Source organism: Vicia villosa, linkage group LG2 (assembly GCF_029867415.1).
Source record: "Vicia villosa cultivar HV-30 ecotype Madison, WI linkage group LG2, Vvil1.0, whole genome shotgun sequence".
Taxonomy (NCBI): domain Eukaryota; kingdom Viridiplantae; phylum Streptophyta; class Magnoliopsida; order Fabales; family Fabaceae; genus Vicia; species Vicia villosa.
Window position 1 is genome coordinate 150877827 of NC_081181.1, and position 26550 is coordinate 150904376.

The following is a 26550-nucleotide window of genomic DNA, read 5'->3' on the forward strand; positions in this document are numbered from 1 at the left end:
ATATGATGACAGTGTTTTAAAAAACTAAACTAGATTGACGATTCTAATCGGGAATTGGGAGGATCATTGGTCTGGTAAGATTGTTCAATCGGGTAAACTATTAAATCAGTGAGAGTCGGCTAAAATCGTCCAAAACTAATAAAAATCAGTGAACCGGAGATTTTGGATAATCGACGAATTAAATGCTTTTTTACTCATACAAAATTACGATATTTTGATAATTTTTTTAAATAATTAAAATATAAGTATAATTTTCTTATAACTTATTTAGAATAATATTTTCTTTTTAAAATTAAATTTATTAGACACTCCACTTATTTATTTAATTTATTTGTCAATTAGACTTTATCAAAATTTATTTTAATTTTGTACTATTTTGTTGTATATGATATATGTTTAAAATTTGAATTTAAAGAATTTTGATAAAAAAATGACAAGTAGATGTTGTCAATAAGCCATCTCCATCATTAATTTTGAGAATAATAAATTTTAAATAAAAGAAAATGGTTCTACAATGTAGTCTATTATATAGTCTATTATTAAAATTAAATTTATTAGACACTCCACTTATTTATTTAATTTATTTATCAATTAGACTTTATTCAAAATTTATTTTAATTTTATACTATTTTGTTGTATATGATATATGTTTAAAATTTGAATTTAAAGAATTTTGATTAAAAAAAATGACAAGTAGATGTTGTCAATAAGCCATCTCCATCATTAATTTTGAGAATAATAAATTTTAAATAAAACAAAAATGGTTATACAATGTAGTCTATTATTAATATTTTGTTCAGCTCATAGCCACATTATGCCTCAGTATCAGTATGCCTCAACGTGGGATTTTGGTGTGGCTATAGAAACTGTATGTCTCAACATGGGCCCGCCCATGGTAAGAATCTTCTTTTAGGGTATGTTTGGTTGTAAAGAGAAGTTGTGAAGAGAGAAATATGTGAGAGAGAGTGGGAGAAGAGAGAAATATGTAAGAAGTTGAATAGATTTGAAGTATTGTTTGTTATAAGAGAAAAAGAAAAGAAATAGAAGAGAGAGAAGTGTTGATTAAATATGAAAGTACCAAAATATCCTTGATTTAAAAAATATCTATTAAAATTAAATTAAATTTTATTTAATTTATTAATTAATGTTAATTTAAATAATTAATCAAATAATTATTTAAAATAAATAAATTATTTAATTATTTATTTTGATTTAAATATACACCACAATTTTTAAGTTAATAATAACACGTTTTCCAATTTTTTTTTTAAAACATAAATGTTGAAATATATAAGGTATATGAGGGGTATAATGATAAAAGTGTTCCAAATTCTTCTTTCTTTGCACTTGTGAGGAGAAATGAAAAGTTGGTGGGTCCCATATAATTTACTCTCTCTTTTACATTTCTCAGATTCACCAAGCAAGAAACGTCTCTCTCGGATCAACTTCTCGCATACCAAACATACCTTTATGGAATTTTTAAATACCAAGCATAATAGTAAATAATTTGCTATGATGAACTTTATTTAAAATTTTTAAATCTTCAACGTTAATTTAATCTGACGTTTGATATGGATAGTTCTTGTTTCTCACGATAGATATCAGTTCTCACTAGATACGCTACCTATATATATATGACATATCATATGAGAATGACATATTTATATGAGAATGTGAGAATGAATCTTAACCATTGGATTTTAAAATAAATGATGGAGATTATGAGTGAATCTTTTTTTTCTCTCCTACATCATTTATTTCAAAATGTAGGAGAGAGAAAAAAAGATTCACTCATAATCTCCACCATTTATTTTAAAATTTAATGGTTCAGATTCATTATCACATTTTCATATAAATATAGCATTCTCATATGATATGCCCTATATATATATATATATATATATATATATATATATATATATATATATATATATATATATATATATATAGGGGACGACTCAAGTGAGAACACTTGGTTATTATGAGAAATGAGAACAATGAATCACGGCCATTAAATTTTGATTTTGTTGATTTTAATGGACTGGATTGGTTTCTTTCTATGATCCTTAGTATTTATTTTAAATCAACATAGAAAGAGAAACAAATCCAGTCCATTAAAATCAACAAAATCAAAATTTAATGGTCGTGATTCATTGTTCTCATTTCTCATAATAACCAAGTGTTCTCACTTGAGTCGTCCCCAATATATATATATATATATATATATATATATATATATATATATATATATATATATATATATATATATATATATATATATATATATATATATATATATATATATGGGATGTATCAAGTAGGAACATTTTTAAAATAGGAGATAAGAGGATTAAATTCTAGCCATTGGATTGAATATTTGGTCTTGATGAATATTTATTGTCTATGCTTGCACATGATTTTATCAAAATCAAATATCCAATTTAATGGCTATAATTTTATCCTCTTATCTCCTATTTTAAAAATGCTCCTACTTGATACATCATCATATATATATATATATATATATATATATATATATATATATATATATATATATATATATATATATATATATATATATATATATATATATATATATATATATATATATATATATAAAGCATGTTTGTCTCCTATTGTTGAACTCTGTTTACAAACCTTTAGTGATGCTAAATCTATTATTATTGATATTTGATGTAGAGAAGATAAGAAAGATGCTGGGAGATTTGCTATGGTGTTAGAGGGTCTTTTGAAGAATCGTAATAATATTGTTTAGAATAATGATAGGGAGGATCTTACTAGAATAGGTATACAAGCTTATTATAATTGACTTAATTGGTTTGATGCCCATGAAACTCATGATTCGAATATTGATTCTCAACTTGTGTTAGTTTGGATTCCCCCAGCCGAAGGGTGGATGAAGTTTAACAACGTTGATGTCAGTTTCAATAGCCATTATCAAACTACCAATAGTGGTTGGTGTCTTCGAGATAATATGGGAAGATTTATCACTGCACGTGTTGCGTGGGATATTGGTATTATGTCTCCTATAGAAGTTGAAGTCTTAGCTCTGAAAGAGGCTATTCATAATGCTATTACCATGAATATGAACAATGTGATTTTCGAAAGCGACTCTTAAGTGGTGGTTCACAGAATTAATTCTACTGTTACCGGTAGTTCTGAGTTTAATACTATTATTTTTCTATCCAAAGATTGTTGAGGCTTGTTACAAACTTTGAAGTTAAGTTTATTAAGCATCAAGTGAATATGGTCGCCGACTCGTTAGTTAAGACGGTCAATTCTTAGTTTAGGCGTAATTTCGTTAATGTTGTTCCTCCTTGTATTGACTTTCATTTGTTTAATGATATGAATTAATTTTGTTCTTGTAAAAAAAATCATAGTTGCGATTTAGTAATTGTTTATTCAACTTTGCAAATTACTTTCTTTTTAATTGTAATGTCAATCAAATTTTATCAATCGTCAACCTTAAGACAAACAATTTTATTTCACAAATAAATTAAATACAATTTAGATTAAAACTATCTTTACTTCTATTATTAATAAATGATATTTGATACACTTGTTAAATTATTATGAGCAACATAAAATAGTATCAGCTCAAATAAAAACATGATGTGAGATCTTCATTTAATCCTTCAATCAGATCAACCTAAATAAAAGAAGTTCAGAAGTATAAGTCCATATTAATAGTTAACTAAAAATGTAAATTCTAAGATTGAATTTATAAAGTCGTAATTACCCATAACTCATCTTCAGAACAATGCCTTTCTGCTGTTTTTGAACATGGAGTTTTTGGAATCTCACTGGTTTCATCGTTACGTGCGAATCTGCCACGTATGCGTGTTCTACTGTCGGCCAGTGTCTTTCGACATTCATACTGTAATGGTACCAAAAACAAACCACCCATATTTAGAAAGAAAGAAAAAAAAAGAATCTTTGTGGAATCTTTAATTAATGAATTAATGTTAAATTTACCTTAATAATTTTGTTGAACTTCCTCTGTTTTCTCTTGGCTCTGTATTTAGAGATTTTTTGTTTTCTTTCTTCTAAACTGTAACGCCCTACCTTCAACAACTTCGCTTCCTCCGTTTGAGAATCGCATGTACTGCTTGCCCTTCTTATTTGTCCAGTGAAGAAACTATTTTCGGAGGAGTTCAATTCATGCCACTGAAAATTTGCGGAATCCATGACTGTGTTATTATGATAATCTTCAAGCTCAGTGTTTGTATTTAAACCATTTGTTAGTGGTAGCGCATGGTTGGTGGTTGGGGAAGAAAAGAAAAAAGGGTCTAAAGAATTGTTGAAATCCTCTTGAACTGCATCAATGAAATCGAAAGGGTAGTAAGGATCATAGGAGAATATGTTTGGAGTTGAATGTGTGTGATGAGAAATATCGAAAGTATAGATATCAGAAGACATTGAAATAGAATTGAGGTGTTGTTAATAGCTATGTTGATAGAGTTGGGGGGTGTGATTTATAAAATGGAAGGAGTGGAAAAGCAAGACAAATCGAAATTAATTACTAACTTCTCTGTGGCATGTCTCTTTCTCTTGAATGGCGCACCAGAGGAAGAATGAATGTGTTTGTCTATGTTTTCATGATCTACTATATAAACGAGTCAATATTCCTAAATTTGCCTTTATGTTTTTTTTAATTAAAACTCTTGCCCCCGGCTTCATGATACGTGATTCCAAAAATTATATATATATATATATATATATATATATATATATATATATATATATATATATATATATATATATATATATATATATTAGCCTCAGAATTTTAGCTGGAGAAAAGTCAATGAAGAATGTTGGGTAGCCACGTTGAAAATGCTAAGTGTTAGGAAGTCTCGATTGAAAAGACTTCGACTTATCAACTACGTCACCCAAAAGCGCTAGACAAAGTATAGTGAGAATGATTTGAAAGAATCTCAAGATTAGATCCACAAGATTATGATTACTCTCTCTTTAAAACAAGTCCAAAATCTCAAAAAGGATTTTCGACAAAAATGGTTAAGTTCGACAAGGTCACCGGTTATCTAGGACTTAACATATTTTTTTAGTCTAAAAGTCGGTTAAGTAAAGATATGTTTTGACAAGTGCTATGAAACTGAAACATATATTTTTAAAGGCGGTTGGGAGGTTCGAAGCAGTTATCAACATAGTCATCATCATGATTTTTGGTTTCTTGGCAGTTATATCCTTGAAGACGCGTGAAAGCAATTTAGAACATGAAAGCCTAAGTAATGGGATATGTGTAAGATCTTTAGGAGTTAACCGTTGTCGACGTGTTTACCTGTGATTTTGGTAAGCAATCACTTAGTTTTGCACAATTGCTTTCAGGATCAAATGAGAAAATCCTAAGACATTTGTGCATAATTTTTAGAGAAAGTGTTCGAATGTGGTTATGAATTTAAAGTTGATAGTTAAGAAAATAACGAGAAAGACATTTGAAAGTGGAATGAAGTTAACCGCTTCGACTGTGTCGCAGTCTATTACAAAGTATATTAAAAACAATGATAAAGGCTGGAAACGAAGTAAACAAAAGCAAAATAAATGTTAAGATTTAATAAATAAATGTTGGTGCGCAGAATCGTACACATTCTTCACAATCTCGTTTCTCGTTTTGACTTGGATACTTTGAGTTCTATAGAGATTTTATAATTGTATTTCCAACCCATTCCTAATACTATAACCACTATATATACTAGTACATAAATAACAATCTACAATGACTATGTCTTCAGTGTTCGACACACAACCCTCTGTGTAATTTTAAATCTCTTAACTTATTCCCACGTGTCTTCGATCTCTCGAAGACGTTAAAAAAGCTACTCAATCTGATCTTTTCACCTTGTCTTAATTGTCGTGGTCGCTGGCTCAACCTGTCGAGTTATGAGAAAAGCATTCCCATAAATTGGGAAAAAAATCCCAAGTCCCAAAACTTAGGGCAAATGTGTTGAGTTTGACACCAATGATATAAAAATTATTCTTGTCGAAAATATAACCGAATGCCCTCATATTCAACTATATATCATATTCTCTTTTCCGGGCTCATCATGTCGAAAATTCCAAGCTAACGAATTCCCCTCCCAAAAATGGCACTTTTGACCATTTGAATGAAATGTGACGTTTTTGAAATTTCCAACACTACTCAAAGTAATGCGATGACGTCATCGCCATCATAACCACTTTATGAAAACTATCTTTTCGATACATGCACCAAAATAATCACCATCATGGCTTGGTTGCCCAAGAAGATCGTGGGCCACACACAAGAATAACCTTTTCTATTCCAACTCAGAATTCAGAAGAGTAAAGAGACACATGTTAGCCAAAGGGTGCTAACTGTCTATCTTCAAAAGAGAGAAAAGGAGAAATTAAGAGTCTCTCCGTATGGTTATAAATACCGCTTCTTTTACCATTCTTTCTTTTTCTCCACTTAAACCTCAACTTCCCAACATTTAGAAGAAATCACAATCTTCCTTCAAATTTCATCTTCTTCAAAGCTACTAAACAATGACATCCTCATCAAACCCAGAAAAAATGCTAGCATTTGTTGCAGCCATTAAAATCCCCATTCTTGTTGGGAGCCAAGCTTACGTTCCTAAGCGACCAATGGAGGAAGAGAAAGCTCTAATCTAGAAATTCTAGGTATTGATTCCCTTCTCCATTTCTAACAATGTACATGCATTTTTGGGTATGTTTTCTAACCTTACCTTAAATACGAAGAAGGTGAGGGAAATCTTCCCTTGCTACTATCGCACCAAGCCTCGTGTCTCTTTGAATAACCACTATGATCTAGGCTTCATGAGTGTTCCTACGCGTGTCTTTCATTCTGCACCTTATGTCAAGTAGAAAGCTTATACTCAGTGGATAAACAAAGTGGAATCAAAGAAAGCACAAGTTTGGAAAAACCAAGGTCTTTTTGACTTGATCTAATTGTCTAGGGTTGGCTCTAGGTACAGTCCAAACATGCTCATCGTAACACTGCAATTCTGGGAAAGCTCGAAAAACACCTTCCAAATCCAGTGTAAAATAATTACACCGACTTTGTTCGATATAGCCGCTATCACTGATTTTCGATTGATAGGTGAAAATTTTGATACTACCCTATAGAGTGAAAATGTCCTCGACTTCAACTCTAAGCGCGCTAGCTTCAGCAACTTCATGGCTGACCATTTTGAAGACTAAACTGAAGACGTGTCAGAAGAAGAACACATCACCTTTTTGACACTTTGGTTGTCACACTATATTTTGTGTTCCATCTCTCTACAGGTAGCCAATAAGTTTTCCATTTTGGTTACCTAGTTACATGAAGGAAAAAAATGTCTAATCCAGTTGATCTTAAGCTCCTTTTATTAATCATTGGGGCTTACATTTCATGCCCTAAAAATCTTGAACCTGATAGTAACCTTTTGGTTTCTTGCCCTTTTTGGCTTCTACAACTCTATCTTAATGCCACGCTCGAGTCTTATTTGAAGGTAGCTATACCAACCGACCATACTAAAGAAGTTGAAAACCAACAGATCGAAGGTACTAGACTTGCTTTAATTACTCTCGCTGACACGTGGCATTTGACACAAGAAATTTTTACTAAGTACTTCATGATGTTTTCCAGGCGCCATGTGGTCACTCTTTCTATGGCCCCTTTTGTTAATCGGAGTCATGGGCCAAATTTGTTTAGAAGAGAATTCACTGTCCTTGCTATTGACTTGTAACATTGAGTTGACCAAATAAATTAATGATTGCTTGAGTAGCTCATATCTAGAGGATAACATTGAAAACATGTGACAGCGGGTAATAGAGCGAAGGCTTCTAAATACACACCCAGATGATGGTTCAATAAATGTTCCGTAAATTGCTTAATGATCAATACATCTAATGATATCTTTCGGATTCATTTTAAAACAAAACAATCATTAAATGAAAGTTAAAATTTCTTTCTCATTCCAAATAATAGAGTATATATAATCTATTTAAAATATTTCAACACTTATAATAAATGTTAGACAATAAAATTATTTTCTTACATTATTATCATCAAAACAAAATTTCATTGATTTCGATATCAGTATGTTGAGGAAGCATTTTTGGCGCCTTCTAATTAGTGAGAAATCCTTGATGGGGAGGATATTCAAAAGTCATTACTATCCTAGAAGCTCAATTCTTGAAGCTCAATCGGGTTTTTCCCTAGGATGAGTATCCTTAATGTTAGTGAGGTGGTGAAAAAAGGTTAAAGATGGGAGATCGACAATGTAAATAGGATGAGTGTGGAAGGATAACTAGATATCCGGTTTATCTTGTCTTAACATAAAAAGTCTAATTCGTACCATTGGCCTATATATGATGGTTTGTCATCTCATTGATCAAGATTTACACTGCTGGAATAGAGACTTAGTGGGGAGATATTTTGAGCTGGATGAAACTTTAGAGGTCATTAGCACCCCTTTAGCTGCAAGATAACTAGAGGAAAAAATTATTTGGAACCTTGAGAAGAATGGATATTATTCTATAAGATTAGCCTACAGGTACCTGAGTATTGACAAAGCTAACTTTTGGCCTGGACCATCTATTTTTAAATTGGACAAATTGTGGAAGAATGTGTAGAATACCCCAATTCAAAATAAAATCAAAGAGTTCTTGTGGAGGGTAACTAAGAGGATTCTCCCTACATAGACAAATCTCCAAAAGAAAGGTATGAAGGTGGATGTTCTATGTGGTTTATGTCAAGCAAATTTTGAAACCGCTCAACATCTTTTGATGCACTGTCACTTTTCAAAACAAGTTTGGTTTTCTACCCCTCTAGGTTGTCATATTCCTCCTAACATGGACATCCTTGATTGGCTTGAAACATTCTTAAATGGTGCTGATAGTTTCTACGTGCAACTGTCATGTTACACTCATTGGAAGATCTGGGAAGCCCGAAAAAACCTTATATTTCAGCAGAAGGCAAGCTCTCCGATATCAATTGTAGAGGAATCTATAGAGGTGTGACACCCCACACATATATGTCTAGAATAATATGCGTAAAGTATTAATAATGGTACATAGAGACAACGATACATAATATCGCAGCGGAAAATGGAAGTACATCATCACTACGAAATACAAAAGCCGAATGTATCATGGCCAAAATAATACATCATAACTAGAACATCATCTAAAAATATAATACTAAGATAGGCACGAAAACGGAGCAAAAGATAAACATCTATAAAGAAACGCCAAAGGGCTAGTCTATCTTACCTTTGCCACGATCTTGCCTCGAACCACCTGAAAAATAAGAATTGAAATGGGATGAGATTACTAAATCTCAGTGAGTCCACCTATCCTATGGATCCACTCGGATCTATAGGGTACATACATCACAAAACCGAATCCACCATTGATTCAGGGTTTATCCTCACACCCGGTATAAGTACGGAGCAAACAAGTGATTTGACCACCATCGGACTCATCATGTCACAAATATACAATTTGTATAAGCAAATAAGTATGCAAACCCATATCCATGTACGGGGAATTCAAAAACGCGTTAACGCCTCGACTAGGTTATAAAACACACCCTCGATGAGTTACACCCATGTCTATTGTCAAGAGACTTGTACACGCACACTACAAGATGATTAGACGAGTTCGCACAAGCCTAAATGGCCGCGAGATGACCTTAGCCTAATTGGCGTCATTGTCCCATTAACCCTCTTCACGCAAGTGTGTTAATGCCGAGTACAAAACGCCATCTTGACACATGAGCCCATCGGGCGAAAGCCTAGTGCTTAGTCTACTTGACTTCACTAGTGGTGAGTTACCGCCATGTATTATCCTACATGGCCTCATGACCCCACTATACCGAGCACGCAAGTATGTTAACCTCAAGTGGGAAATGCCTCATGACCCTCACAAGCACACTGTAATGGTAGCTCAGGTGTGAGCCCTGGATCACATGATCGGGGCTAACTCATTGGTCACAAAGCCTGAGTTATAAACCAGCCTAGCCCCCGGCCCGTTTTGATTCAAGCATACACATGTATATCAAGCGTCAAGTCACACAATGCAATCAATCCTGAATGTTTAACCGAAACAATGGGCATTAGCAATTATTCGTATTTCATCACAACATAGGATTCATGTTTAAGCATAAAGTAGTAAACAAGAGCAATTGGATTAGCTCACTCTAATTGCATAATTCACATATACGAATAGTTCTATGAAAATTCTAAATAGTAGATTATAAAGCATCACATATAGCCCACAGACACGCATTATAAATCAGAGAGGAGTCCGGTTCCGACTACGGGACCAAACTGCACCCAAGGAGATAAAGCAAAGTTTCTGCATTGACAATCATCCGCTTAGCGGGATCACGATAAATTTTAATTTCCAAGCTACAGCCGCTAAGCGACCTTGGCCCGCTTAGCGGACTCGCGACTTCTGAAAAATCATCAACAGCATCCGCTAAGCGACCGTAGTCCGCTTAGCGGACCATCATTGTTGCAGAAAAACCCATAACACTTCAGTTCTGGCATAGGGCATCCTAACTCTTTCTATCCACCTGCATGTACGAATCAGAAGTATACCCAACCAATATATAGCATGAACAACTAGTAGATATCACCAAAAGCATGTTAGTATCAAGGATTCATGCATTATCTCTCAAAATCCCTAAACCCCAATTGTACCCAACATGCAAAACCCTAAATTTTCTATCTAAGGACTCACCGAATGAAGGAGATGAAGTTGAATCAAGGTTGAGTACGAAAATCTGAGTCTAAGGTCGAATCTTGGTGCATGCAAGGCTTGATGGCGATGAGCTCCACTCTTGTTCCCTTCCTCTTTCACGTTTCTTCCTTTTATCTATTCTCTTTCACAAAATTCTGGTTTTACATGAGGGATGAGAGTGAATAGCCAAACAAAACCTGATTCTATTTAATGAGTGAAAGACCATAATGCTCATAGTTACTACTAATTTGACTAATAACTCATATTAAGTCCATTAGAGTAAGGTGTAATATATTCATCCAATTTCTATGTCACCATAATTTATTAATAGCTATTGAATGAATATAACACCGGGCATTACAAGAGGCCCTGGTGGACTTCAATCAAGCAAATCCCCCGATGAAGTCATTGCACTTTCTCCCAGAATCTACATCACAACTCTCTATTTCCAAGGATCATTTTCTCCTCCAGGTTGATGCAGGATGCTTCCACGATATTGTCCACTCCTTTGGCTGCATAATTAGGGACAACAATAATGGACATACCCTCTCAACATGTAATAGAAACTAGGGGAGAGTGGAGCCATGCTTGGCGAAGTTACTAGCAGTGATTTGGGGTCTGTATCTTGCGAATGATCTTCTTTTGGAATCTTGAAATGTGATGTTCTTTAGTGGTATTTTTGGCAAACAAGCGCTAGTCTACAAATATGGTTACTTGCAGGATTGACTAGTAAATCCTAGAACATATTTGTGCAAGAATTCTTATATTTGTTCAGATTATCCATTAGTTGTACTGTAGATTAAAAAGCAATTAAAAGGAAATTATCGATTGATTCGAATTGGATGTAAAGTAAAATAAAAGTGATGGAAAAAAAAAAGAGGAGATAAGTTAAATAAAGGAAATTACTTTAATAAAATGCGTAAGAAATGAAAAGATGATACATAAGATCATACATTGTCTCACAAACTTGTTTCTCTCTGCAATGCGGATACTTTAAATTTTTGGAGTGTTGTATGTCATTTTTGACCCCTAACCCCGACACCAGAGTTACCTATATATACTACTAAATTTGCAACTGTCTTCTGTGATTTCTATGTGCATGCTCGACATGTATTCTTATTACGTGGCTTCGAGGTTGATGGCTTGCTTCCACGTGTTTTCGATATCCAAACTCATGCGCATGGTTGGTATTTGATCTTATCCTTTCGCAAGTGAAATAACTGCTTTGTAGTCGAAAATCATAGTTGTTACTTAAAAGTCACCACAAAAAATACGCTAATTCTACGAGAGCAAGAAAAAACACTAGATCGACTTTAACTGGCAATAACTAACTACCATATTAAGTTCCTCGTTATAAAGTGGTCTTTAAATTCATACCCCACTATCAACGTCGAAAATCGTAGCTAACATATGCCCACCGTATAGTTGGTTTTGATAGAAGTATAGGTTTTAGGACTTGGTTAGGATGTATTCCTAATATGAAGTTTGAATTATCCTCTTGTAGTGTTGTTGAGCGTCTCTTTGAATAGAATTTATATATTTGTAAAAAAAATAATTAAAACAAAATTAAAGAGCACAAGTAAGACAATTATAATGAGAATGAATAAGTATTTAGTGGTAAACATATAATAAATTGGTCCAAATGAGATATTTAGGTCACAAAAAAAGTTTTTGTACTACAACATGATAAATAAAAAAAATTACATAAAAAATGTAGTTAATTTTTCCAAATAGATAATTAATTTGATTTGTGGTTCAATCTATAATTAGCTCAATTTGTGATTAAAATTATGGTTAGTTCATCTATATATATATATATATATATATATATATATATATATATATATATATATATATATATATATATATATATATATATATATATATATATATATATATATATATATATATATATATATATATATATATATATATATATATATATATATATATATATATATATATATATTATTTTTATTTTAAGGATTAAATATGTTTTTGATTTTTATAAATATCTCAAATTTAATTTTTAATAAGATTAAAAATCAATTTAATAATTTTATAGAAATCAACAACATATTTAACTCTAATTTTAATGTGATTTAAATTAAACATTAATTTACATGTGAGGAAAAATAATGTGTCAATAAAGCATATATATTTTTTCACAATTATCAACAATTAACATTAATTTTTTTTATTTATAAACAAATTGATAATGCTCGTGGATAGTATCATGAGAGAGGTAGAGTACGAACTTTTATATTTTTGTAACAACATTTTTATTTTTCAGTTGAATTATGATTTGCAGACCAACCAACAGTAAGTTTTTAAAATCCTTCTAGAGTTAAGTATTTTTATGTTTAATTTTTTAAAAAGATTTCATTAAAAAATTGTATCTCTAAAATTAGGAATTTTAATTTTTCTTCTTCTCCAGTTAAAATCATCGTTAATTCAATCATTAAATAGTAAATTTTTGTTAAAACGGTTGTTAATTTTGTCGCTAAATTATAAAAATAGTCGCTAAGTTGTAGGAGGGATAAAAATTAAAATTTTTAAGACAATTTTTTCACGAAATTTTTTAAAAAAACAAAAAGTAAAAATACCAAGATTTAAAACATAATTTAATTCTTAAGTAAATTATTTTTTGAGTGGGATTGATATATTCTTATTTTAAGGAAAATGTTTGATGCACTCGGTAAAATTATATACACCTTTGTAGAGAAAAAAATGTAACAAATGTGATAAGTGGATGTGATATATAAAATAAAATGAAAGTAAATAAATAAAATAAAATGAAAGTAAATAAATAAAGGGGTGAATGAATATGTAAGAATACCTCATTTCAAAATTCAAAATGTTGTTGATATTTTAAAAAGAGAGAAAAAAACAAAAGATAGAGAATATTATAGAACAGACTAAATGCAAAATTGATAAGAACTGGGCAGCCAGTGCTGCATTCAGAAAATTAATGCTAACAAAACTGATACATAACACTAACCACAATTCACTTATCTTTGAAGTTTCTGTATTCATAATATATATACAGAGAAGAAAGAAGAGAAGAAATTAAACTATAGAAAGACATAACATAACAGGAAGAGGATAATGATTAACGATGGTACAACAAATCATGTATCTTGCATGTGATGAGGTAGGAAAGTTGTGCGGCACAAAGGACATGTCGTATGATAGTATCCCATCCAACGGTCGAGGCAGTTTTTATGGAAGATGTGACGGCAGTTTGTGAGCCGTTGGATCTCGTCTTCCGCCTTGAACTCGTAAAGGCAGACGGCACAGCCATCCTGTGAGCATTCCACAACCGCTAGCTCCAGCTCCGAGAATTTCACCGCCGGAAGGATTTCTCTGATGAGCAGCCGGGGTTCAGGTGAAGTTTCAGGAAAGGAAAAGTCGGATTCGAAACCGAAATAACAGAAAAAGAGAGTAAGGAGTTTTCTGATGGAAGCTAATACTGAAAGAAACTGCATAAAAACCGTTGGCAACATAACGTCTGTTGGAAACCCCATTCTCTCGTACTTGCGATATGTTTTGGTTCTCTATGAATGTGAAATTAGGGGGAGATTTTTTGTATATGTAGTAGAAGATGCTTGAATGATGAATTCATAGGGAAGAGACATAGAGAGAGAGGAGAGCGCAGTAGGCAGACAGTGTCAGAGATAATAGCTGAATTAAATAGATGATTGCAAGCTGTGGACTGGAGTTTGAGGTGGAAATTCCAACAATAGCCTTAATTTTATTTGGGTAATGCTAACTTATGCCCCCAATGACACAAGTTAACATATATATTTTCTTCGGCTTAATTTATAAGCAAAAGTTTTTTTTAGGTTTATTGAGTAATGAATGTATCTTGTCTATTATGTAGACCAAATACATTTATTACTCAAGGAATCTAAAAAAAACTTTGCTTATAATTAAGGCCGGAGGCCGGAGAGAGTATTAGTAAACATTTCTTGGAAATTGATACTGACTCCGTCTCAAAATAAATGCCGTTTAAGGTTGTTATACCCATATTAAGAAAAGTAATAATTGAGTCAATAAAGACAATATTTTTATAAAATTACCCTTAATTATTATTGGTGGTTATATATTGTCATGACTTGAAAAAAAGTGTAGATAAGGGATAAAGTTGATAAAAATTAGTTAATGTTGCATTGGGATAGTAAGAAGACAATTATTTTGAGACAACTTTTTTGGGCTAAAAAAACACTTATTTTGGGACAGAGGGAGTATTAAATTTAATGCAAGTTTATAATTAATGATTTTATTATTTTTTTAATAAAATATTTCTATTTGTAGGTTTTGTATCTTGTAGCCCAAGAACATAATTTAGCATTATCCATTTTATTTTATGATAGTATTTGAGGATGTTTCGGGACGACCAGATACTCAATTATCATTTCATAGTTATAAAGTTATTAAGAGTTTTACATTTGATAATATATGATTTTAACATTCTCTTTAGTCTTTTTATGTAGCAAAAACTTGCTCTGCGGCATCAAGACTCTATTTATCACTTCACTTGACAATTTTTTATTTCTGAGCAGAAAAAGTATATTTTTTACTCCTTTCATTCTCAAGTATAAAACACTCCCATTTGTTTTATCTCAATGTAAGATCATTTGTAAGATTTAATATAATGTATTAATAGTATTGTTCATTCGGACCACACTCAGTAATTACACAATATGTAAATGACATAATTTGAATGTTGATCAAACACGATAATATGTCCCGCCACAATAATTACTTTTCCTATTTACATCATACTCGTATATTGAATATAGCCATCTCTATTCGGGACATTGCTAGCTATAATTATAATATCGACACATGGATTTATTTAACACCATGCATGTCCCATCTCCACCTCTTTTTCTTTTTACATCACATTCATATGCATTATAGCATGGTGCCGTAGAAAAATGACATCCTCATTGCTGAAATTTGACTTCTGTTGTTGATTTAATGTCACATGCAATTTGTTACTAACAATTTTGTTATGAGGTTTAATTGTGAGTAGATAGAGGACCCATTTTGATTATAAATGAAAGAAATATTTGGTTTATAACAAAAATGACACATACTTTTAATACTATAAGATTTTGGGTAGATATTTGTGTCAATTTGCAATAGTGTTGTAAAATTATTGTGTTCATCATTAAATGATTTAGTTTTTTATTTTTTCTTTTGAAAGACTAACAGAAATAATGTCCCCACCATTTTTCCTTTTCTTGCAAAGTAGTTGCATCATTTTAAATAGGGGTGACAAAACGGGCCCGACCCGCGGAGAAAGCCCGTTTTACCCGCACTTTTTCGCGGGGCGGGGCAAGATTTTAAGCCCGCTCTCTTTAATGTGTCCGCCCCGCCCTGCCCCGTTTTTTTGTGGGCTTTTGCGGGCATTCGTTTTTTCATAGAATTTTACTATTTTTAGGCCTAAAAAGCCGAATGCCCGCGGGCTTTCCCCGCCCCGCCCTCAGTTTTTTGCGGGGCGGGGCAAGGTTTTAGACCCGCACTCTTGAAAAAGCCCGCCCCACCCCGCCCCGTTTTTTGACGGGCTTTTGCGGGGCAGGCCTAAACCGGGCGGGCATGCCCGTTTGCCACCCCTAATTTTAAATATGGTAATGTTATTAGGTACTTTTGGGTTATATGCAGAACACATTAATGTCAATGGGCCCAAGGGAACTTGCTTGATTGAAATAGTTTCATAACTTCATGGGAGTTTGGACTTTGGAGGATGTAGGTAGATGCAACTAGATATATACATCAACCATCTTTAATTGTTCAAAAAGATCCACGTTAGTCCTCTCCGTCCAATTTTTTGTAACGGTGTCAACTTTTGCTTGGGTGGCATCTGACGTGGTACTTTTCGTCCAATTGGTCATATACGCGTGGCATGTGAGGTCATTAAATACTAGAAAATTTTTAAAAAAATTTGTTTCAACTAGGAGTTGAACTTGGGCCATTTTGTTTGCTAGGCTAGATATTTAACCATTAGATCACTTTACTTTTTTGAATTTAATATACAAATTAAATATATATTGAAATCTTGATTATTAGTAAAAAGAAAATATTCAACACAACTAATACTAAACCCAGAAACGTTTCCATCTTCATGCTTCCATCTTCTTCCAAACCCCAACAACAACAATCTCAACCTCATAAATCCTTATCCCCATTCAAATCCCCAAACCTCCAAGACACTAAAACCCTTTTCAATTGCATCATTAACAACACTTATGCCCCTAACGATTTCTGCTTCCATTTATGCGAATTGGGATTAGGGTTTATCTTAATGCCCCTACTGTTGTTGTGTTTTTCGACTCTGATTTCGCACAAAATCTAATGCTTCCAATTTTACTGTGAGTCAACCACCAAGGATACTCATCCAAATTGTAAAGTCCAATTCGTAGAGTTATCACAAACAGAGATCTTCAATTTGGGTGCCACGAAAAACAGAGCCAGTATTAGCATCATTAGAGTTATCACAAATGGATTTTATATGATGCTTGCGTTCAATGAAAACAATGTCATGAATATAAAACATCCATTGTACGTTGCATTCAAATTAAAATATAGTTCCATTGTTATAAAACATCCATTATTGCATTCAAATTGAAATATAAAACATCCATTGTTCCATTGTTACAAAAATTAACGGCGAGTTTCTTTTTCAATTTCATACCTCTAAATCCTCCCTTTTATTTCATTGATTTTAATTCCCATCATCCTTATGTTGTGTTCTTATGTTGGTTGTTTTTATGCTTGCATTTTTCACTTTATTCAACAACTTCGTTTTGTTGTAGATGATGTTGAAAGATGGTTGCAAACCAGATGTTGTTCTGATGAAGATGAATGTTTTTTGAATGTTTTTTCAGAAATAATAAACTTGATAATAAATGTGAATGAAATAGTTAACATCAGTTGTAAAGTGGTGTGGTGATAAGTTGAGATAGCTTGCAAATAAGGTGGCCTGGGCTCGATTCCAGACTTAATAAAAAAATTTGGAATGTTTTTTCATAATTTTAAAGACCTTGAAGATCAATATGTGCCAAGTCACTTGCCACACGTATGACCAAGTGCCATGTCAGATGCCACACAAGCAAAAGTTGACGCCGTTAGTAAAAATTGGACGGAAAGGACTAACGTGAACCTTTTTGAATAATTAAGGGACCACTCTGACATTTTTTAAAGATAAGGGACCAGAATGTACCTTGGGGTATAGTTAAGGGACCAAAAAGGGTATTTTGCCTTAAAATTACAATCAAGGAGATCAATACTTAAATGGGTCTTAAGCATAAAGATTTGTTCGCTCCATTTCTTTTCTCTCTAGTGATTGAAGACTTAAGTGAAATGATTTGATATATAAACTCTTTAAATTTGTTTGGAGGGTTTTTAAGTGGGTAATCATGAATTAACTATTTCTTATCCATAAAATGGAAATGTTGAGCAGGTGAAAAAACTCGCTTCACATCTGTTCACGACGAATATTTAGAGGAGTAAAGTTCTTCGTCGTCTTTTATATATTTTTTAATGAAATCTTGTGTTTGATGGGAGAGGTATAGTTAATCTTTTCTTGGTGGTGTAAACCTTCGGTGTTGGGAACACGCTCATTGATATATCAAGCCTTCTTCACGGCGTTACTCTCTTTGCCCTTTATGTAACATTCCTATATGGTGACCACTTTCGCTAATGAAAGTGTTGGCTTCTAGGCGAGAGACTTGTTGAAGTGTACTGCCTTGAGTCCATTTTGGAACTCCCCCAAAAAAATTTATCGGTTTGAGGGAACGACCCTAATGGTAACTTCATCAAACCGGGTGAGATAACCCCTCAACGACTCCGACGATCCATGTCGTATGTTGGACAAGATGGTGATAGAAATCTTCTTGTGGCGGTTGACGATGAACTAATGCATAAGTTTCTTTACCACTTCTTGGTAGTTGGCAATGGAAGCTTAGGGTAGACTCATATACCATTGCAAGGGAGCATCTTAGAAGGTGCCAAACAGGAATTTGCACTTCAGGGAGGCAACAAGTTCATAAGGGCGTGTTCATAAGGGCGTGTTCCTTGGGAACATGCACTTCCCATATCTCGTTTGAGAGTGGTTGTGGCTCCAACACCTTCATCTTTATTGGAGGTATTAGATTCTTGCTGGTGCTGTCTAATGTTATGGACATTGTCCTCCAATGTCTGGTTCTAACGGTGTAATTCGTTTATGGCAGTGTGCATCTCCATCGGGGCGTTGGATTCACTGCTACCATTGGTATCTTCTGGCATAAGGGATGAAGCCCTTATGTTAACCATGGTTGTGGGAGGCTAGGTATATGAGTGGAGGATAACAATGAGTATGGTGATTATGATGAAGAAGGTGTGGCTCAAGTTAGTTTTATAGGACCCCACAGTGAGCTTTTCTGTATAGGTAAAAAATTCCAAGTGTTCATCTTAGCCCTGCAATAACAGGGGTACTTAGAGGCCTTAATAGGTTTATAATGGTATGTGATGGTTAGGGCTTACCCGCGACAGTGAGAAGCCCTGTATAGTGGTTTTACGATGGCTTTAGAGGCGGACTCGCTCATGTGAGGTGAAAGGATATGTATCTCAGTTTGTTGATGAAGTATAAGTGTATGAGTTATGGTGTTATGCATATATGCATAAGTTAGGGTATGTCGCCTTATCCCATTAGGTGAGAAGTATATATATGGTCCTTTTAGGCCTAGGGTTTAAGAAACCCTCAGAGGAAGTAGTCGCTCCCTCCTGACTAGGGATGACTGTTGACCACCTATTTTTTAAGAATTAGTGGCACACAAATTCTTCTTGTATGGGTGATAACAGTTCTATGCACATCATAAACCCTGAGGGCGAGCCCTACATTCTGTGAGGATGTTGCCTTGGCGCCCTGAAATCACCCATTTGGAGTTTTAGTTTGGAAATATAATACCACATGGAGATATTTCAGTTTAGAAAGAAATCACTCAATTAATGGGTATACAAAATAAAACACCAATCACATGGGATCATAGAAGAATTAAAAGTGTGATTTATAATTTTCAAATATCATCTGATGGAGGGAATAAACTATGATGAGATATTTGTCCTGGTGGCCAAAATTATGATTGTTTGTACCTTCTTGGTAGTGGCAATAATTAAAAAGTGGGAAGTACAATAAATGGATGTGCATAACTCTTTTTTCCATGGTGACTTAGATGAGTAGGTGTATATGAAAGTTATTTGAGTTTTAAAAACAATGACTCAAATTTGGTTAGCAGGTTGAAAAGGACATTGTACAACTTAAAGTAAGCTCATCAATGTTGGTTTGCTAATGGTTTCAACATTAAAGAAATATGAATTTGTTCAATATCATTCTTATTACTCACTCTTTACTTTTCACAAGGAAGATATACATATCAATGTGCTAGCTTATATGAATAATTTAGTTATTGCATGTAAATTGTAGCCCTAATTTTTTATAGTTTAGTTAGGTAAAAGTTTTCAAGAAAAGAGGATTTAGAAAACTAAAAAAAAAAATTTGGGCCTGGAGGTAGTTCGATCGTAATCTCGAAGGGATTTATCTTCGGCAACGAAAATATGTGTTAGAATTTATTGAAGAAAAACTTTTATTAGGTGCCAAACGTGATGGCTTTCAAATAGAATAACACAATAAGCTAGTTTTGGCTTCCGTTACACTACTTGAAGATCCAAAACCCTATCGAAAATTTATTGGGCGATTGATTTATTTTTCTGTGACTTGACTTGTCTTGTTTATTCTGTATACATTTTGTCTCAGTTTATGCACCAACCTCGTAAAGATCAACCTTAAAGGTTGTTCGAAATTTGAAGAAATATCTGAACCAAGGTATTTTACTTCGGTGTATAGTAAACTAATTCTTAAGGGATCATGTGATTGAGATTGAGGGAATTTCCAACTTATGAAGCGTTCTTTAATTGGTTGGTTGGTGTTACTTTATATTCCTCCAGTGTCTTGGAAAACTAACAAACATTCAAGTATGCCTCGTTCATCTGCAGAAGCTGAGTATCTCTCTAAAGGGGCAACTACATATGAATTAAAAAGACAAACAATTATTTGGAGATTTATGAGTTTGTCATTTCATAGGGATAAAATTATATTGTGATAGTCAATCAACATTACATATAGCTCAAAATCAGATATTTCATGAAAGAATGAAACATATTGAAGTTTGTTGTCATTTTGTTTTTGATACAATGAGAACAGGAATCATTTGTCCCTTGTATGTTCCTACAATAATACAATTAAGAGAAATTTTTACAAAGGTCTTGGAAAAAACACAATTGGAGTTTGTCTACTTCACAAGTTGGGCAATCATAATCTCCATACTCTAACTTGAGGGGGTTATTGAGATATTATCATTATTGTTATTTACTGTTGTTACTCTTAGCATTATAACTTCAATCTTAGGCGAAAAAGGTTGTACATTATTCTTAGCTTTTTATTAGTGTGCTAGTGATTTTTTGCTGTGAAACTTAGTGTATGTTTTGTTTCCCCATGTGTGTGATGTTAAGAGAAAATTAAGTAATTCAAGCGCTGTAACCGGCTAACATGGGGGTGTAACTGGTTATAGCTTGGTGAAAAGTACTTATGAAGGGAAAAAACACTTTTGGAGTTGGCGTAACCAGTTACACATTCGCAGTAACCGGTTACACCTGATGGTATTTTCTATTTTGTATCAACTATAACCAGTTACAAGTTTTGTGTAACCGATTACAAGCACATTTTTTGTCTTCTTTTTCTTGCTTTTGAATTGTGTGTTTGGTGTACTAATCACTTTTTATTACTTGTATAAATGCTTTGGAGGCATCCTCATCAATTTTAATAAAAAATATCATTCTCACCCTCAATTATCTCTCTTTCTCTAATTCTTTTCTCTCTCACCATGTCTTTCTCCACATACTTCATTGTTTACCAATTGTGTGATCGAATATTCCAACATTTGGCATCAAGAGTCTAGTTCTGATCCACAAACACGTAGTGTGAAACATGAATATGTCTCAAATGATAAAGTCCTTACAAACCTATCAACCCTTGATGCAAAGAACTACGCCAAATGGTGCAAGAAAATGAATATGTTGTTTGGCTCCAAGATATTCTTGAAGTGATAAAAAGTAGGGTGAATCCCCTTGTCGAAGGTGCAACAGATGCACAATGAGCAACACATAAGGAGGAGAATAAGAAAGACTTAAAATTTCTGTTATTGATCCATCGTCGAAGCAAGCATGGGAAATCTTAGAAAAGGCATATGCTGAAGCTGATAAAGTAAAGGTGGTGAGGTTAAAAAATCACAAACATCAGCTTGAATTTATTCAAATGGAGGAAAAGGAGACAATAGCCAATTACGTGAAGTGAATTACTCAATTGGTGAACCAAATCAAGGCGTGTGTAGAAACTATTTCCGAGCAGAATGTTGTGTCGAAGATCTTCCGTTCTTTAATTGACGCCAAGATTTAAAACATTGTGGTGGCGATAGAAGAATCGAAGGCTTGTGACATTAAGAAAAGAGGAGCTTTAAAGCTCTCATGAGGCTCATTAGCAAAGGATGGGGAAGAGAAATAACGACAAGGCAAAGGCGAAAATCGCTTTGCAAGCTCAATTCAATAAGAAGAACAAGGAGTCGAAAGGTAAATGGCCCATGAAGAGTAAAGGGAGTTTTCAGACTTGTCAAAAGGGTGAGAGCAGATGTAACAGAAATGGTGGTCAAGGAAACTTTAGAGGAAAAATAGGAAACTATGACAAGAGCAAGGCACAATGTTACAATTGTCAAAAGTTTGGTGATTTTGCAAGAAGTTGCAACACGGACAAGAGGAAATCTCAAGGAGATGAAGCCAAGATTTCAAGAAAAAAGGTTGATGAAGAGAATATACTCTTGGTCATGATCACGGAAGATGATTGCAGGAGTAGCAGGCTGCGTGGCTGCAGCAGCAGTTTTGGGAACGCTGCAGAAACATATGCAAAAGAAAACGTTATGGTGACTGTGAGAGAAGGAGGCCAGTGCAAAAAAGAATGATACTTGGATTATTTTTGTTCTACACATATTACAAGGAGGAAGGATTGGTTTGTCAAAACAATCAAGCCACAAAGAACAAAGTGAAATTTACGTATGACACCACTTTAGCGGCCGATGGGATAAGTGATGTTTTGATCATGAAGAGGGATGGTGGACATTCCTTGATCAAATATGTATTTTACATTCCAGGAATCAAATGTAACCTTCTAAGTATTGGAAATTTCTTGAGAAGGGTTACAAGATTCACATGGAAGACAAGATGTTGCGTGTTATAGATGTAAATGGGGTTTTGGTCCTCAAAGATCCTATGGCTAACAATAGAACTTTCAAGATTAAGTTGATGGTTATGGAGCATACGTGTCTGGATACAATGGAAAGTCGAGAAGTGTGGTTGTGGCACTACCGTCTTAGGCATCTCAATTTTTGAGATCTCAATGTTTTACAAAAGAATGGAATGGTAACCAGGTTGCCACCCATCAACATACCAGTTGAAATTTATGAGTAATGTATGCAAGCGAAGCAAAACAAGGGTAAATTTAGCAAGGATGCAGGTTGTAGAACCAAGCATCACCTTGAGGTGGTTTATTATGATGTGTGGGTCGATGCAAGTTGATTTGTTTGGTGGAACTAAATACTTTGTCATATTTATCGATGATTATAGTAGAAAGCCATGAACATACCTAATTGTAACTCGGTGAACTGACTTTTTATCGAAATGTGCAACAATGTTGCGGTGAGCAAGAGTCGCCACCGACTTTTATTTTGTCCAACGTTAGGAAAGGTAAAAAGTACAGAAAAAGACCTTTTTAAAAGAAAACGGGCTCGGGGGGTAAGTTATGAAAAGGGAAGGTGCAAGCACCCTTTTCATCCGTAGTTATCTACGGGCTCTTAACTTGCTTAGCTCATATTTGTTTGTTTTGAGTTGAAAAGGAACATAAGGACTTTAGCGTAAATGCGTAGCCTTAGTTTTTTTGAAATAGTAGTGAAAAGATGTCTTTTATTGAGCCAGGCAGATTAAGAACACTACCCTAACTAATTGGTCCTTTTCTATACTTTTTACGGTTCCTAGGATTATCCATACTATATAGAAGTAGGAAATCCTTGTTTATATTGGACGTACGGGTCATCGAAGGGTCATCGAGGTCATTTGAAGGCAACAGGTAGAGGTACCTTTAGCAAATTTGAAGGGACAATCATCTTTCCGTAGGCAACAGTTCGAGGGACTAGATCATGTATTCGTAGGCAACATCATGGGTCATCGAGGGACTTATGATCTTTGCGATGATTTTTAGTCGAGGGACTTTTGCTAACAGGTACCTCTACATTTCGAGGGACATGACCTTTTAATCGAAGGCAACCAAGAGGGGCGTACCCTAAGGGTGAGTGCGTGCAAGTGTGTTGGATTCGATTTATAGTTTATCTTGTATTTTTACGTGATCTATCGTTTCATTTATCTTGCCATACACACCCTAATTATCATTCATCTAAATAGAATATATAAAAAATGCGGAAATTAAAAGTGCGGGAAAGTAAATAAGTTCACTATGGTATTTACATTCTTTGACCTATATACATTCTAATGCCTAAAAAAACATAAAATAAATCAAACATGCGCCATACAAGGGTTTTTTAGAGATGAGAAAAGAAATCGGGAGAAAGTAAAATGATTTTTGGAGCTAATTAAATTAAAGAAATTAATTAATTAAATCCTAAATTTAAGTTAAATTATTAAATTAAATTACTAAATTATATCCTAAATTAATTAAGCCTAAAAACCCTAAATTATTAAGTAAAATGTTAATTGATTTTAATTTGTGTTTTTTGGTTATTGGTTATTAAATTAATTAAAAAAAAAAGCAAAAGCAAATAAAACAACAAAATATAATAAACAATGCTGAAACAAAAACGTCTGATCCCCTGTATCGCTTCCTTGTACGCCTATGGTGAGCCTTCATCTCTGTTCGTTAGATCTGAATCCGTTGAAATCCAAGGGTTGGATCTGAAGGTGCACCCAGGATGCATATGGGACGGGGAGCACCTGATCTGGGATTTATCATGTGTAAGAAAATAAGGGAAAAAGAATTGTCTCGCGTGAGGATCGAACTCACGCACTTGGGCCAATGCTCCTCGCCTTTACACCAACCCAGCCATGATGTTAAGTTGTTTTATAACTGAAAACGAAACAATAAATAAAAGAAAACAACGTGAATCAATGGAATCCCACGCGCGGCCAATCAGCTTTCAGGTTCGTGGGTGACTTTTTGACCGCCCAACTGTGCAGCGACACGCCTGTCTCCTTCAACCTCTCCACCTTCAAAAACCTGCAACTTAATTTGCTACGAAAAAGCTTCAATTTTGCTACGATTTTTAGGGCTTTTTCGTGGCTAATTCGGGAACAAATAAACCTGCATAAAAACGCGATTAACCAAAACAAAAAGGATCCAATCCTACATAAAATCATGCCCTGAGTTCATTGGAGCAATTATTTTGGCCTGAAAAGGCGTGTATATACGGTTACGAACAAAAAGCTCTCACGAACTCATCCATGGTGATTTGGATTTCTTGCGTTCCTGGCCCTATGTAATGGTTCAGATCTGTTCTAAATCACACAAGGAACTTAAATATGCAGTTATGTTCGATTGAAACACGTTAAATCATGCAAAACGAAATTCAAATGCGTATGAAATTGTATGAACATTTTACCACCATTCTACACGTTAGGGGACAGTGCTAATGCTTCAATAGCGACATATTTTACCTCTCGAGAAGCTTTGGATGGATGGTTGGTGCTGAGAATGGCTGCAAACTGTAATACGAAATTTCAAGCTTTTGGTTGATTTTTGAACTTTGAGTAAGGTGTGTTTGGGGCTAGGGTTTCGTCAGTGATGAGGCTGCAATGTTGTGTTTATATAGTAGATAAAATTAGGGTTGAAAAGGAATGGAAAGAATCAAGTTTTAAATGAAAGAAATATTTGATTTTTTAAGAAAAATATGAAACTTTCCAATTCAATCTCCCATCTATTTTCCACACTTTTTCTCACGTTCAAATTGGCTTTGTTGAGTGAACTTGGACATATTTTCATAAATGGAAAGTTTTGGTATGATTTTATTTTATTTTATTTTGATTTTATTTGATTTATTTTGATTTAATGTGAATAAAACCAAAAATAAATGAAATAATATCATAAAATAAATAAAACTTAGATCTTGGGCCCTCTATGAGTTTAAAATTTCGTGGATGATTCAAGAATTATGGCCCATTACCCAAAAATATAAATTTCATCACTTAGGTTTTTGCGCCTTTCTTGAAAATCGCCCACCTTGTACCAATCATATCTCCCTCATTTTTTATCACATGAAGGTGTTTTCGTACATTTTGGAAAGCTCAAAGAGTCTTCTAAAATATGCTTTTGGTTTCACCTTTACTGAACTTACCATGCTCATTTACCATCCTTTGAGAAAAAACGTCTTTTTGTTGACTTTCAAAGGGACCTATAATGTATTAGCCTGTATCTTTCAACTGGTGCATTTCTTAACCTTGGGCCTAACATAAAAGTTGTAGAGAATTGAATTTCCTTGAGAATAGGCTTTGTTTGGGCAATTTTTGATGAACTATGCGAGAGTTATGATCCGTCAAAGTTCGGTTGACTTTCCCTTTAAAACCCTAATTTAGTAACTTCTTTCTTTGATGGTTTTGGACCTTTTTCTTGATGAATCATGATCAAATTTTGATCAAATGATGAAT

At 33.8% G+C, this 26550-nt stretch overlaps 2 protein-coding genes across 2 annotated transcripts; both read right to left on the bottom strand.

Moving 5' to 3' along the window:
* Positions 1 to 3543: 3543 nt before the first annotated feature.
* Positions 3544 to 4588, bottom strand: LOC131647056 (zinc finger protein CONSTANS-LIKE 5-like). Its single transcript, XM_058916972.1, has 3 exons — positions 3997 to 4588; positions 3761 to 3898; positions 3544 to 3670 (listed from the first exon to the last, which is right to left on the bottom strand). Exons 1-3 carry the CDS (start codon positions 4438 to 4440, stop codon positions 3614 to 3616), a joined length of 639 nt encoding a protein of 212 aa, XP_058772955.1. The 5' UTR covers positions 4441 to 4588; the 3' UTR covers positions 3544 to 3613.
* A 9292-nt stretch (positions 4589 to 13880) lies between these two features.
* Positions 13881 to 14276, bottom strand: LOC131650333 (brassinosteroid-responsive RING protein 1-like). Its single transcript, XM_058920042.1, has one exon. It carries the CDS (start codon positions 14274 to 14276, stop codon positions 13881 to 13883), a length of 396 nt encoding a protein of 131 aa, XP_058776025.1.
* Between the last annotated feature and the right edge of the window lie 12274 nt (positions 14277 to 26550).

Bases quoted from the DNA above. Each gene is read 5' to 3' on its own strand.
- LOC131650333 (XM_058920042.1), bottom strand. From the start codon at position 14,276: ATGGGGTTTCCAACAGACGTTATGTTGCCAACGGTTTTTATGCAGTTT.
- LOC131647056 (XM_058916972.1), bottom strand. From the start codon at position 4,440: ATGTCTTCTGATATCTATACTTTCGATATTTCTCATCACACACATTCA. The intron at 3,899-3,996 runs GTAAATTTAACA...GTACCATTACAG, and splicing joins AGTTCAACAAAATTATTAAG to TATGAATGTCGAAAGACACT. The intron at 3,671-3,760 runs GTAATTACGACT...TCTTTTATTTAG, and splicing joins GTTCTGAAGATGAGTTATGG to GTTGATCTGATTGAAGGATT.